Source organism: Trichosurus vulpecula, chromosome 6 (genome assembly GCF_011100635.1).
Source record: "Trichosurus vulpecula isolate mTriVul1 chromosome 6, mTriVul1.pri, whole genome shotgun sequence".
Taxonomy (NCBI): domain Eukaryota; kingdom Metazoa; phylum Chordata; class Mammalia; order Diprotodontia; family Phalangeridae; genus Trichosurus; species Trichosurus vulpecula.
Window position 1 is genome coordinate 284,186,265 of NC_050578.1, and position 13,175 is coordinate 284,199,439.

At 53.3% G+C, this 13,175-nt stretch overlaps 1 protein-coding gene across 1 annotated transcript; it reads left to right on the forward strand.

The window, feature by feature from the left end:
• Positions 1-1,626: 1,626 nt before the first annotated feature.
• On the forward strand, positions 1,627-5,947 carry CEND1 (cell cycle exit and neuronal differentiation 1). The gene is made up of 2 exons (XM_036763978.1): positions 1,627-1,721; positions 5,395-5,947. Exon 2 carries the CDS (start codon positions 5,513-5,515, stop codon positions 5,918-5,920), a length of 408 nt encoding a protein of 135 aa, XP_036619873.1. The 5' UTR covers positions 1,627-1,721; positions 5,395-5,512; the 3' UTR covers positions 5,921-5,947.
• The last annotated feature ends 7,228 nt before the right edge of the window (positions 5,948-13,175 follow it).

The window sequence follows — 13,175 nt, forward strand, 5'->3', positions numbered from 1 at the left end:
GAGACCTGAGTTCAAATTCAGCCTGAGACACTTAACTAGCCACCATGATGCTGGGCAGGTCACTTAAACCTCTCTCTGCCTTAGTTTCCTCAAATGTGAAATGGGGATAATAAATGCCTCTGCCCCTAGGGTTTGTAAGGTGCTTAGTACAGCACCTGACACATAGTAGGTGCTTATAATACACGTTTCCTTCCTTCCTCCCTCCCTCCCTTCATTCCTTCCTTCCTTGTTATTCACTAACCAATCCTTCCTGATGTGTAATATCCCCAGGACTCAAAGTCAAGCTCACTGACCTCTAATTTGAAGACTAGTCTCTTCTCCCCCTTTTCTAGCTTTGAGATTCATTCTCCATGCTCATATCCCTGGCCAAAGCTCAGCAAACGCATCTCTGTCCGGCAGAGTTCGTGTGGGCGGTGGAATCTAAGTTCATCCAGGGCAGCTCAGGGCCCTCTTTCTCTCCCTTCCTCATCTTGGCTGTCCATTCTCAGTCAGCCATTTTTGTTCTGACTTGGCCAGCTCAGTGTCATTCTGTGGTTGGTTTTGGAGCAGTGGCCTCTCTCTCTTCTCAAGGCCTCTTCTTTCCCACAATGCACCTCTAAGAGCCTGGGGCTATTGGCTGCCCTTCACTCTGGCTCTTCTCTAGCTCAGCGCCCCTGCTGTGAGCTCTCCTGCCTGCCCTGGCTCAGTCTCAGGCCTTGCTGCCGTCTTCCAGATAGCTCTTTCCAAGTCCCCATTGGGTGGTGGTTCCCTGGCATGGCCATCACTCCCTTCAGACAACTTTTTTTTTTCCTATTAGGATGGGGGCTATTTGTGAATTCTGATTTTCCTTCTCAGTCCTGGGTGGAATTGGAGTCTGTTCTCCATCTGAACTCTGGGATCCCTCTGTTCCCAGTCTTCTAATGGGTGCCAGGCTGTTCTAGGCTTTGTTGCTTTATCAAACACCCTGAGATGCATCGATACCCCCCTCCCTCCTGATGCCCCACACCCTGGTCCTATCATCTCCCACCAGGGCCCAGCTTTGCCTCCTTTGAACTGAGAATCTGATTCAGATGAGGACTCCCCCTTTGTTGGTCTCCCCCCTTTCTGAGGAGGATGCTGTCATTGGCTTGGGCTGGAGTCATATATTTATTTATTGGTCTGTAGATATATGTACACACATCTATTCATACACATATATTCAATATATGTACACACACATGTGTGTATTTACACATATAGTTTTTAATGTATTTTTAGAATCTATACATCTGCACATAAATTCCTACATATATGTGTATAGATAGATAGACAGAGATATAAAACTTGATGAGCCTTGGGCTGGAATACGTTCGGATTGGGCTTGGGTTGGAGCCAGGATGAGGTCATGGCTACCTGGGCTGAGGAAGTCCTGAAGTTCAGGGCTCACAAGAGTGCTGGGGTGGGTGGAACTCTCTTTGCCTAGGGGGCAGGGAAGTAGAAGGCCCACCCCCAGCCTCCCATTGGACCAAAGGCTCAGCTAAGACCCACCCTCTCCCTTCCCTGGTCCTCAGCATAGTGCAGCCTGAAGTGGTGCATTGTGGGAAACTCCCAAGTTCTTTTTTCCTCCCCACCCCCATCCTTCTCCTCCTCCTCCTCCTCTTCCTCCTTCTCCTCCTGTCCCTCCTGTCTCTGTGCAGACTGGTAGCAGCCAGGGAGGTGGGAGAGAACCAGTCCGGCCCGGTCTGACTCCAGGACAATTCCTGGTAAGCACTTCATCCCTTAGCTGACTTTTCTCTCCTGCTCGGTGGGGATGAAAGCAAGGGGAACTGGGATCTGGGACCTGGCATCCAGAGGTGGTGGGGAGGGAGGGAGCTCCATGCTTGTGGGTCAAGGGAAGGGTTTCTCCTGGTGGCTGCACCACCTGCTTGAAGGTCACTGGGATTAGAAGAGATGCTGGGGGCTAGGGTCCTCCTTCCTCCTCAGGCAGCAGGCTGGGGCAGCTGGCCCTGCTGACCCCTCCCCAGCAGTAGCTCTAGAACAGGAAAAGGGCACAGCAATGAAGAATAAAACCTGGGAAGGCTGTAAGTGTTGGGGGGGGTGGGGCGGGACCTCTGGGGGAGGGGCAGGCGTGGTACTTTGTATATCATGACGTCATTCTGAGGTTAAAAACAGCCCTAGGTGAGGGGGAGCGGGGGTTCTTGGTCTCCCCTTCCTCCTCCTCCTCCTCCTCTTCCTCCTTCTCTTTCTCTTCACCTGGAGTTTCTGACAAGGCTTTTCTCCCCTGGCATAGAAACCTTAGTGCCAGGATCCTTCCCAATTTCTGGGCAGAGCAGAGCTGATGGGGTGCAGGGAAAGAGGGAGAAGCCCTCCAGGGTCCGTGCACCCCTCTTTTCGGAGCTGGTCAGAGGAGGGGAAGAGGTTCAGGGCCCCCCTTCTCCAAATAATGGGGGAGGAGGGAAAAGGACATCTGTCCCTGTCCAAGCCTGAGCTTTGACTTTCAAGGTGACCTTCAGGAGGCTCTGTAGGGCAGAGGCGTGGCTTCTACCAGCCCTGGAAGACAGGATGCAGGCATCAGCCCTCTGTCCCCTGAGCTGAGGAGAGGAGGCTAGGCCCCCAGATGCTCCCAGCAAAGAAGCAGGAGATCCACGGAGATCCATGGAGAAACATGGAGAGCCGTGGAGAGCCTGGGCTCAGGCTGATTTCAGCTAGCTGCAGTTTGGAGAGCTCTTGGTGGTGAGATCACCCTGTGAGGCAGAACTTTGTCACAGGATACTGACCCAACCCCAGGTCCTCTCATCCCCTGCACCTGGCTCAGTGTCTTCTTAAGCCCAGTGGTCATGCCCAGATCTCAGGCCCTGGGACCTGAGGCTGCCTCCATGGCCCTGAGGCCCGATGCAGGGGCTTGGTCTCCATGGCATCAAACTGGGAGGGGAGGGCCCCCAGGGCAGAGCTGTGGAGGGGGTGCTGCACACCTGGTGGTGGTAGCTACCTTGGAGACAGGCCTGAGGCCCAGCAGGAGCTCTCAGAAGAGTCACTAGAGGGAGAAGAAGCCAAAGCACACACTCTGTGTGTCCGTGTTCCTGTGTGCCTGCGGTTTTATTGGTGAGGGGCAGGGACACAGAGGCCCCCAGAGCTGGAGCTGGGGCAGGAAAAAGAAGGAGGGGCAGCCCTGGGAGGAGATAGACCCACAGAAACAGGCCCTAGAAAGAGAGGAGCTAAGTGAGTGGTCCTCAGCAAGCCACTTACCTTCTCAACCCTGTCTCTTTGTCTGCAAAGTGGGGCTAATAGCTCGTTGTGTAGCAGGGCCGATGTGAGAGAAGCACTGGACAGTTAAAGTGGGTTCACTACAAGGACGGACAGGACAGCTGGAGGGAGGCCCAGCCCCTCAAAGCTCCAACCCAGAAGCCTCCCCCAGACTCAAAGGACTCAGAGCCCAGAGCACCTTTTGGCCTGAGCCCTGAATGTCCCAGGGGCTCCATAGGTCTCCCTCCCAGCCCAGGCCAGAACAGGGGTTCCCAAAACAGGTGTGCAGAAATCAGAGGGAAGTTGAACTGCCTTGGGGCAAGTCACTTAATTGAGTTGGACCTTAGCTTTTACATCTGCAAAATGGGATAATAATATCTCTTGTGCCTGCTTTGTTGGGTGTTTTGAGAACTCAGTTCATTCAGTAAATACATCTTGATAGGGCAGTGCTGTGTGAGGGGACCCAGGGGAGACGAAGCTACAGAAGCTCCAGGTCTGATCCTATGAGCATACCCCCTTAACTTGTAACTACAGGACTTCCTCATGTTATGAGGAGCCTCACCTCCTTTTCTAGCCCCATGTTCTTCTGGCACGCGCCCATCTGTACACTCACATCCCGTGTCCTCCTTGGGCACTCACACACACAAACACACACACACACCCCTGTATACACATATCCTGTGTCCTCCCCATGTGCACACACACACCTGTACACACAATTCTATGACCTCCACACACATGTGTACATGCACATCCCATGTCCTCTTTGTGCACATACACACATACCTGTACACGCACATCCCATGTCCTCCTTGTGCACACACACCTGTACATACACATTCTGTGTCCTTCCCACATACACACCTATGTGTACATTCACATCCCATGTCCTTACACACACACACACACACACCTGTATACACATATCCAGTGTCCTCCCTGTGTACACACACACATACCCCTGTATACACATTCTGTGTCCTCCCCACAAACACCCATCCCATGTCCTCCTTGAGCACACACACACACCTGTATACATATATCCTGTGTTCTCCCCGTGTAGACACACTCACACATACCAGTACACACAATTCTGTGTCCTCCCCACACACACCCATGTGTGCATGCACATCCCGTGTGCTCCTTGTGCACACACACCTGTACACACACATTCTGTGTCCTCCCCACACACACCCATGTGTACATGCACATCCCATGTGCTCCTTGTGCACACATACCTGCACACACACATTCTGTGTCCTTCCCACACACACCCATGTGTACACGCACATCCCGTGTCCTTCTTATGCACACACACCTGTACACACACATTCTGTGTTCTCTACACACACACACACACACACCCATGTGTACACATACATCCCGTGTCCTCCTTGCACACACACACACACCTGTATACACACATCCTGTGTCCTCCTTGTGCATACACACCTGTACACACACATTCTGTGTCCTCCCACACACACCCATGTGTACACTCACATGCCATCTCTTCCAGCTTCTGCTCTTTTCACAGTCTCCCAAACATGCTTGATGTTCCCATCTCAGAGCCTTCTATCATATGGTGCTCCCATTCAGAATGTCCTCTTTCTAGTGCCCACCCTACAAGGCTTGCCTTTACTACCACTGCCCTCTGAGCTCCTGCAGCCTGAGTGGCATGGGCCCCAACCAAGATGCTCTGTACCATGACTGAAGAGTATATGCTCCTGAGGGCAGGGCCTAAGTCTTCACATAAATATGATTGACTTAGGGTTAGGAGTATGAGGAGCCTCTATTGGTACTTAGAACTGGAGGGACCACCCAGAACAGCTTGGGAAACTGAGATTCTCCCTGGGCAGGACAGAAGTAAAGAGCGGGCATGGAGGAGGGCCAACGGCCCCTCCCCCATGTGTGAAGGAGTCTGCCTCGGAGAGAAGGGGCCACTGTCCCAGTAAGTCTCAGTCCCTCTTGGCTCCCAGCTGCTCCAAGAGTATTGTGTCCTTCTCCCACCTTGTAGATTCTCTGATGAGGCTTTCTGTGAGGGAAGCAGAAACCCAGAAGATGCCAGGGACCTGACCATTAAGGCCAGGAAGAGCCTTGGCTCGCAGGCTGGGCTCCACATATGTAGAGGTAGGTCAGAGGCTTCCGCAAGAACCCAGCCTCCAACTCACTGACTCCCTACCTCTTCTCCAGGTCCTGTGCCATGCCCAGGGACGCTCTTGACTGAGCAACATTTACCTTCCTTCAGCCCTACCCCTGTAGACCACCAACAGTCCTTGGTGAGGCCTGGCCCAGGATAGCCCAGTCCAACATGGAGGCCAAAGGGAGACCTGCCAGTGGCTCCAAGTCTGAGTCCAAACCCTCTCCAGCTCCTGCTGCCCCCTCAGCCAAGGCTGAGAAGAAGGAGGCTCCAGAAAAGAGGGAGCAGCCATCCACACCTCCAGCACCCCCCAAGAAGGCCCAGGCATCTGCTGACCCAGCCCTGCTCAACAGCCACAGCAACCTGAAGCCCAACCCAGGAGCCCCTTCAGCCCCCAGTCCCCCTGCTGGCTCTGAGCCAAAGGGCCCCGGAGATGGCGCTGAGGAAGAGGGAGCAGCAGCACCAGCTGAAGGCCCTGGCACCTTTGAGAACCTGAAACCCCTGCTCGTGGCTGGCGGGGTGGCTGTGGCTGCCCTGGCAGTGATTCTGGGGGTGGTTTTCTTGGCTCGGAAAAAATAGTCCTGCCACTGTGGGGAAGGAGGGCATGTGGGGCACAGAGCGGCCACCCTGTACAGCTCCTCTGGAAATCAGTGCATGCCTGGGGGAGATTCTCAATTGTAACTACACATATATACACATTCTAGATCTATACCTATTTACATATAGACGGACAGACGGATGAATTGCTGGCTGGCTAGACAGGCAGGCAGGCCAATAGGCAGCTGCTGGGGCACCCTGCTGAGGTGGGGTGCAGAGGAACTTGTTCCAGAAGATACCTGTGTTCCTCGAAGCCCCTCTTTGGGGGTGTCCCTTCTCACAGCTTCATGCCTGAGTCAAGGCCCCTTCTATGCCCCGTGAGCCTCCACTTTACCCCAATGTCCAAACTCCCCAAATATTCATTTTGTCTGCTACCTCCTAACTCTCCCTCCTCATATCCCCAAATCAGATCTATCCTCTACTTGTCCCCAGCACGTGTGAGATGGGAACAGAAAGACTGAGTCAGATCCCCTCGTAATAGTCCATGTGGGGCAGCCCCTTGACTTTGTGGGAAGTAGGGAGGAAATTCTGGCAGAATTCTCTGGCAGAGTCTCTGGGTCCAGAGCCCTGTGGGAGATGGGGCTGCTCATCTCTGTCAGGAAGACCATCAGACCATGACTAGCTATGCTGTGGTCTGCCCCCCAGGTAGGTGTGATGATCAGAGAGGTGCTGGTCCTGGTGGTGGGGAGCAGCCCAGTTGGGACCACAGGCAGGAAGAGCTAGGTTTGCTACTCCCAGTCTCTGAAGGTCTAGAGGGGCTGGAAGGCTTTTGGTCCCAGTAGTGTGTTGGGGTGGGGGAGGGATGACAGTTGGCCTGCCCTAAGTGTTGTGTGTGCAGCTGAACTTCTAGGTCCATGTGCCTGTGTTTGTGGGTGCATGTGTCCATGTGTGTGCGTGTGTGTATGTGTGCATGTATTGTGTGTGTGTGTGTGTGTGCGCGCGCGCGCGCGCGCGCGCACGCGCGCGCGCACAAGCTCACTGTCCTTCCCTGTCAACACCACGATAGCCACATCTGTGGCCTGGAGTCTTCAGACATTTGACATGCCCCTTTATCTGTGCTCCTGGAGCCCTCACCCAATGTTCAGAGCTTGGGGAGCCCTAACCTTGTCCCACCCCAGCTCCATCCCACCACCCTCGCAGGACCTCCCCCCACCCCCAGCAAAGGGCTATGGCAGACAAAGCTCGAGGGTCCAGGTGTGTGGGGAGCAGCTCTTTGCGACGAGCTCTGGAAGTCCTTGCCCTCCACACCTCTGATCAGCACCTCCTGACACCACCATGCCAGGTATTACCACGTCCCACCTTTATTCCAGGGACTTCTGTCTTGGTGCCAAAGGAGAAGGACCGATAGAATTGGTGAGGGAGGCTAGAGGGAAAGCCACAAGAGATTGACAGATGGTGGGGTGGGGTTAGGTAGGCGGAGTAGGAAACTGAGTGAGAGACTAAGGGCAAGTGGGGGGACAGGGTCAGCCAGAGATGGTGGGTGGGCATTCAGCGCTCAGGAGATGCTTGGACATGGCTGGGCTGGAGAGAACAGAGACTGACCAAGCAGCCTTTACCTGGCTACAGCAGAATAGATCGAGAAGGCTGCCCTCAGCCCCCAGAGCAAAGGCAAGGGGCACATGAAAGCAGAGGATAAGGGGGAGCAGAGGAAGAAAGGGAGGGGGAGAAAGAGAGGGAGGGGAAGAGGAGGTTGGCTATTCTGTTCGAGGGGGCCTAAGCCTCCCCTTCCCTTCTCAGCTCGTCCCTTGGGTGGGGCTGTCCTACCAGGCTCAATAGGAGTCCCATAGCTTCACTTTCCCTCTGCTCCCTCCCATTCCTGTGGTGTCCTGCTTCCAGAGCCTGCAGAGAGCCCCCCACAGCCACCCCAGGAACAAAATGTTTGTGTGTCTGTGGGCGGGGGAGGGGCTCGGTGAAAAGCAGGTCTTTTGGTGCTGGGGACCAAGTAGACTGGGGGCGGGGCCAGGAAGTGAGGCTAGCCCCGCCTCTAGTTCCTGGACAAGAAAAACAACGAAAGATATCCACCAACCTCAGCCCCAATCAGCTGCCAAGGGTCTGCACCCCCCAACAGGGAGCTCCGCAGCTGGTCTGCCCCGTGTGGGGATCACCACAAGAACCGCGCTGAAGACACCCGTCCTGAGGGGGTGGGGCCCGTGTACCTCGGACAGCGCCTGCCAGAGAGGAAGGAGGCCTCCAAGCTCCGGCCCCTCCCACCTCGGCCCTCCTCCCTACCCCCACCCCCCACCCCACTAGCTACGGCCCCCTGGGGGCTGTGGCGGCCCTGCCCCAGCTCTCCGCAGAGTCACCTCTTTACTTTGACTTCAAACAAGCGTATACATGCAATAATACCGATAGACTAGAAATACTAGATTGAAATCTGAGGTAGCCTCGACCTGCTGCTTCTCCCCTGCCCCTCTCACCCTGGCCGGGCGCCGCTCATCCCTGCTGCTGGCTGCCCCCTCCCCAGCGGAATCTAGTGTTACCTTCAGCCCCGTGGGGTGTGTGTGTGTGTGTGTGTGTGCGTGTTTGTGTGTGTTTGTGTGTGCGTGTTTGTGTGTGTTTGTGTGTGTGTGTTTGTGTGTGTGTTTGTGTGTGTGTTTGTGTGTGTGTGTTTGTGTGTGTGTGTTTGTGTGTGTGTTTGTGTGTGTGTGTGTCCGTAGGATGCTGGAGTGGGGGGCAGGCTCTGGGGACTAAAGGCTGGGGGGGGGCACTCTCGAGTGAGCGGCTCCAGCTCCAGGCAGCCTAGATCGAGTTTGTCTGAAATAAACACTCTATATTGTCTAACTTGGAGCCCCAGATCTGTCTGGCCTGCAGGCCCACCTTCCGCCATCTGTCCTCCCCCCCACCCAGCGGGGAGGACCCATCTGGAGTCTAGGAAGGGGACTGGAAAGAGCAGGCTTGCCAAAGGGGAGTGCCCCCTCCTTCCCATCGGGTCTTTTCCCAGGAGAGGTCTCTACCCTACCCTCCAGTTTTACCTAGCCAAGAGGGGACCTGAAGGGCTTAGACAGTCCGGGTCTTACCTGATTGAAAAAAAACTTGCATCTGATGGATCCCTTAACCACTCAGTCCCAAAGCCCTGATTAAGGCCTACTATGTGCCAGGCAAAGAGAAACCAGCCGTGCCTTCCAGGATCTGCCTTCCCCTGGGAGGGAGGGAATATGTGAGACAACAGATGCATATACAGGTTGGTGCAAAATAAATACCAGGGACTGTGAGGGGAAAGCCCTAGCAGCAGAGACAATCTGGGAAGGTTTCACACAGATGATGAGCTTCCAGATGGTGCTTGAAGACCTCCCAGTGATGGGGAACTCACCACCTCCCAGGGCAGCCCAGGCCACTTTTAGAAAATGGAAGTCATTGCCCTCATGGTGGCTTCATTTCTCCTGGGTCCACCCTCCGAGGGCCATCAGAACTCTCTTCCGGTGAGTGAGGTCCACCTTTCTTAGGTCACCTCAAGCCTGTAAAGCCAGCAATCATGTCTATCCCCGTCCCCCCTTATGATCTCCAGGGCTTACCTCAAGTGACCTGTCCTCTCATGCCAGGACCTATGGCCTCTCATTTTCCTCTACTGCTCCCCAGTTTATACTCACAACAATAATAATATCAAATATTTCTCTGATGCTTCGATCTGCTTTACCTCTATAATCTCATTGATCTGCACAATAGACCCATGAGGTCACAGACAAGAAAAATGAGGCTAAGAGAGAGGTGCATGATTGGCACAGCAAGTGAGTCAGAAAGCCTTTGAAGCCCAGTAAGACCCAAGGTAGGTGGGGTCTTCCCTGACTCCATGCACTGAGCCAATGACCTTCTGAGATCTGGCCTTCCCACTGTACCTAACTGGACTGGGGCACTTTCCAGAGGATCTGTCACCTTCTTATTCTTGGAAGCTGCCTCACCTTACCCTTGCTGATTCATTTGTCAGGAAGGACTTGCAGTCCTCCCCCAGTTCCCCAACATCTCTCTGTACAGCCCTACCTTAATGGTGCCTGTGCAAACTGAGTCTCCTGCAATTTGCTAGCCTTCTCCCCCCTCCTCCCATGAAACTGTTCACTCACCAGAAGGTCACTGATGGCTGATCTCCATCCCCATCCCAGTCCATCATCTATGAGCTACTGTGCTGTCTCCATCCTCCCTGATTTCTCTGGAACCTCATCACCTCCAAGGACAAGTTCCTTCTCTTTTGGTTCCCACCCACCCACAGGACCTCTGATTTTATGTCTAACGCACTCTGGGTCAAGAATTTCCCTGCCCTGAAGCTCTCGGAAGCTGAGAGGGCTGCCAGGGACTCTGAGAGGCTTGGATACTCATCCAGGATCACTCAGGCTAGAATATGGGCAGGTCAGAGGTGAGATGTGAAGTCAGGCCTCCTGGATTCCTACAGCCAGACAGTTCTCTCTTCCTCACACGAGCTGCCTCCCACTCATCTCTTCCTGAAACTCCCTTGCTCCCCAGGGCTCGTGCAGTTTCTGCAGGAGTACAATGACAAGGATGAACTATGTGAATTCCAAGTTCCCTTCCAGTGCTAATGATTTCTGATTCTAAAAGGCCCAGATGGGTGGACACCCACCTATGTCACAGAAAGACAACAGCAGGTGTTTGCAGAGCACACACTAAGGTGTGCAGAGCAGTGTCACCAGAGCCTAGGACCAGCCCTGGGAGGTGGGAAGTATATGCAGATGAAAAAACAGTAGGCCAGAGTGGGGAGGAAATAACCAGGGCTACATGGCTCAGGAAGGCCACAAGAGGGATGTGAGCCCATGGCTGGATCCTGCACCATCCATCCAAGACCCTAGACAAAGCCCAGCTGGGAGTTACACTCAGCAGAGTGGCATCCCCTGCAAGAGTAGAGAAAGGGAAAGCCAAAATGGCTAATTGGCCTCTCCTCAGGGAACAGCTGGAGCCCTCTCCCTCCCTTAGCTGGTGAGCTTGGCCACTGCCGGTCATGGGGCAGATCATTTCTGGAGGCCTCACCAGTGGGATTCACCAGTGAGTCCCAATTCTGACCTTTAGTCCCAGGAAGCCCCGACAATATTTCTAGCTTGAGGTAACAGTAGTGGTGGGTCAACCCGAGCATGTGGCTCCTTTTTCTGATCTTCACTGCCAGCCAGGTCTGCAGTGTTTAACAACAGCTCTCTGGGCAAAAAGTGTATACATAACAGGAAGGGAGGGAGGGGGGGAGGGAGGAAGAAGGGTGGAAAGAAGGAAGGGATGGAGGAAGTCAGGAAGACAGGACAGAAAGAAGGGAGGGAGGGGGAAAGAAGAAAGGAAGGAGGGAGGAAGAAGGGTAGAAAGAAGGAAGGAAGGGAGAGAGGAGGGAGGAAGGAAGGAAGACAGGACAGAAAGAAGGGAGGGAGAGAGAGAGGGAAGGAGGAAAGGAAGGAAGGAAGAAGGAAGGAAAAAAGGTGAGTTGAGGCCTGGCTGGCACATGAAAGTGACCTCCTGCTGGGAGCCCAAGGCTCCAGAAATGGTCTGACCATAGTTATAAGAGAAATTCAAATGAAAAGAACTTGGAGTTTGCATTACTGAGGTTTCTGATTGGCACTGATAACCCAAAAGCCAAGTGATGGTTGTTGCAGGGCCTCTGAGGAGGAGAAGAGGTGCTCACTTGGTTGGGAGGTGGTCCTACCATCCTGGAAAACTATCCGGAAGCATCCCCCAAATGTTACCAAGCTACTTCATGACAAACCTTATTAAAAGAAATCGCGACTGGACCCTTCTGTACCAAGGGATTTATAGCAACGCATTTTGTAGAGGCAGAGGTGTGGAAGCCAAGTGGGAGGCCCTCAATTAGGGAAAGGTTGAGCAAATAATCATGCTATGTGGCTATGGGGATAGGGACAAGGCCTGCAGTTTGTTGGTATAGGAGACTCCAAGGCAAGGAAGCCGCATTCACTACTGGAAGTTGGCACTGTCTCTGCCACTCAGTCTCCGAGAGCTAGCTAGAGCTACATTGGGATATTGTCACATCAGGAATGAGGAAAGGATGGATTCAGGGAAGCCTGGCAGAACCATGAGCTGAACCAGAGCAGAGTAAGCAGGGCCCGGCCAGCTGATACAATCATAACATTCCAAAGGTGAACAGTTGTGAAAGACTTAAGGACTCTCCTGAAGCCAATGAGTGCCCTGGCAGAGCACAGAGCCTGCTGCCCAGCCCTGACAGAGGGAGGCCAGAAGGAGACACACATGCTCAGCCAATGTCCGATTTGCCTCCTGACAAAGGAGAGTTTTAGTGGGGAGTGGGGTGGAGTGGGGGGATAATGGGGTTGGTGACATGATGAGGAGGAAGGACCGTCTAGCCAGAGCCCAGTCCTCAGTGACCGCATGGACTCCCCTCCCTGGTGCATCAGGTAGAGCATGCACAAAACCAATTATCTGCCTGCTGAAAAGCTAACGAGTGAAGGCTTGGCAAACCTCTTTTTTTTCCATGAACGACTGAAGGGCTGGTACTGTGGAAGGAAAGGGCTTCTGGCTGCCTGAGGAACCAGAAGAATCGATGCCTCCATAGAGGCTTAGCAATAATACAAATCGTCTAACAGATGATCTCTGTTTCCTCCTTGACCGTTTCAGGTGAGAAGGATGGCTGGGAGTTGCCTAAAAATAGAAGGGCAGCCTTCTCTGTCTCCCACTCAGCTGCCATGTGTCCCTTAGCACATGGTGCCTATACTTTTTGGTCTTTATTCTTTCTTGATATGAGGTGAATAAGTATTCAGAGGTGGAATTTATCAGGTTATGACCTTGAGAGCTTCCAAAAATTGGAAGAGCCTTCAGAAGGCCCCCTCAGCAACTGGAGCAGGCATCAGGAATAGCTGAGTCTGATAAGGCCCCTGCCCCGCAGGAGATTGACACCTTAGCTGAGATCCTTCATCCTGCACAGAGCAAGGATTGTTTTGTCCGTTGCCAGAGTCATTCCCTAAACCAAACCTGGCAGGGATTTCTTGAAGGGAGAGAGACCCTAAATGTGCTTCAGCCCCACATGTTCCTCCTCAGGACCTCTGTGCTGCAAAGTTGAGCCCATCCTCCCCAGGGACCTTATTTTGTGTGCAGGATGAAGAGGTAATATTTGCACCAATTACTTTGAGTTTGAATGCACTCTCTCCATCAGAAAGCATGTCTCTGATTTGGGGTTTTTGTACTTCTTTCTTTGCTAATCTTTGTTAGTAAATATCATTTCATAAAAGCTAGTTCATATCAACTGGTTAATTTATATTGGGAGGAAATAAGCATTTATTAAATGCCT

Coding starts and splice junctions, on each gene's coding strand:
- CEND1 (XM_036763978.1), top strand. CDS start 5,513: ATGGAGGCCAAAGGGAGACCTGCCAGTGGCTCCAAGTCTGAGTCCAAA.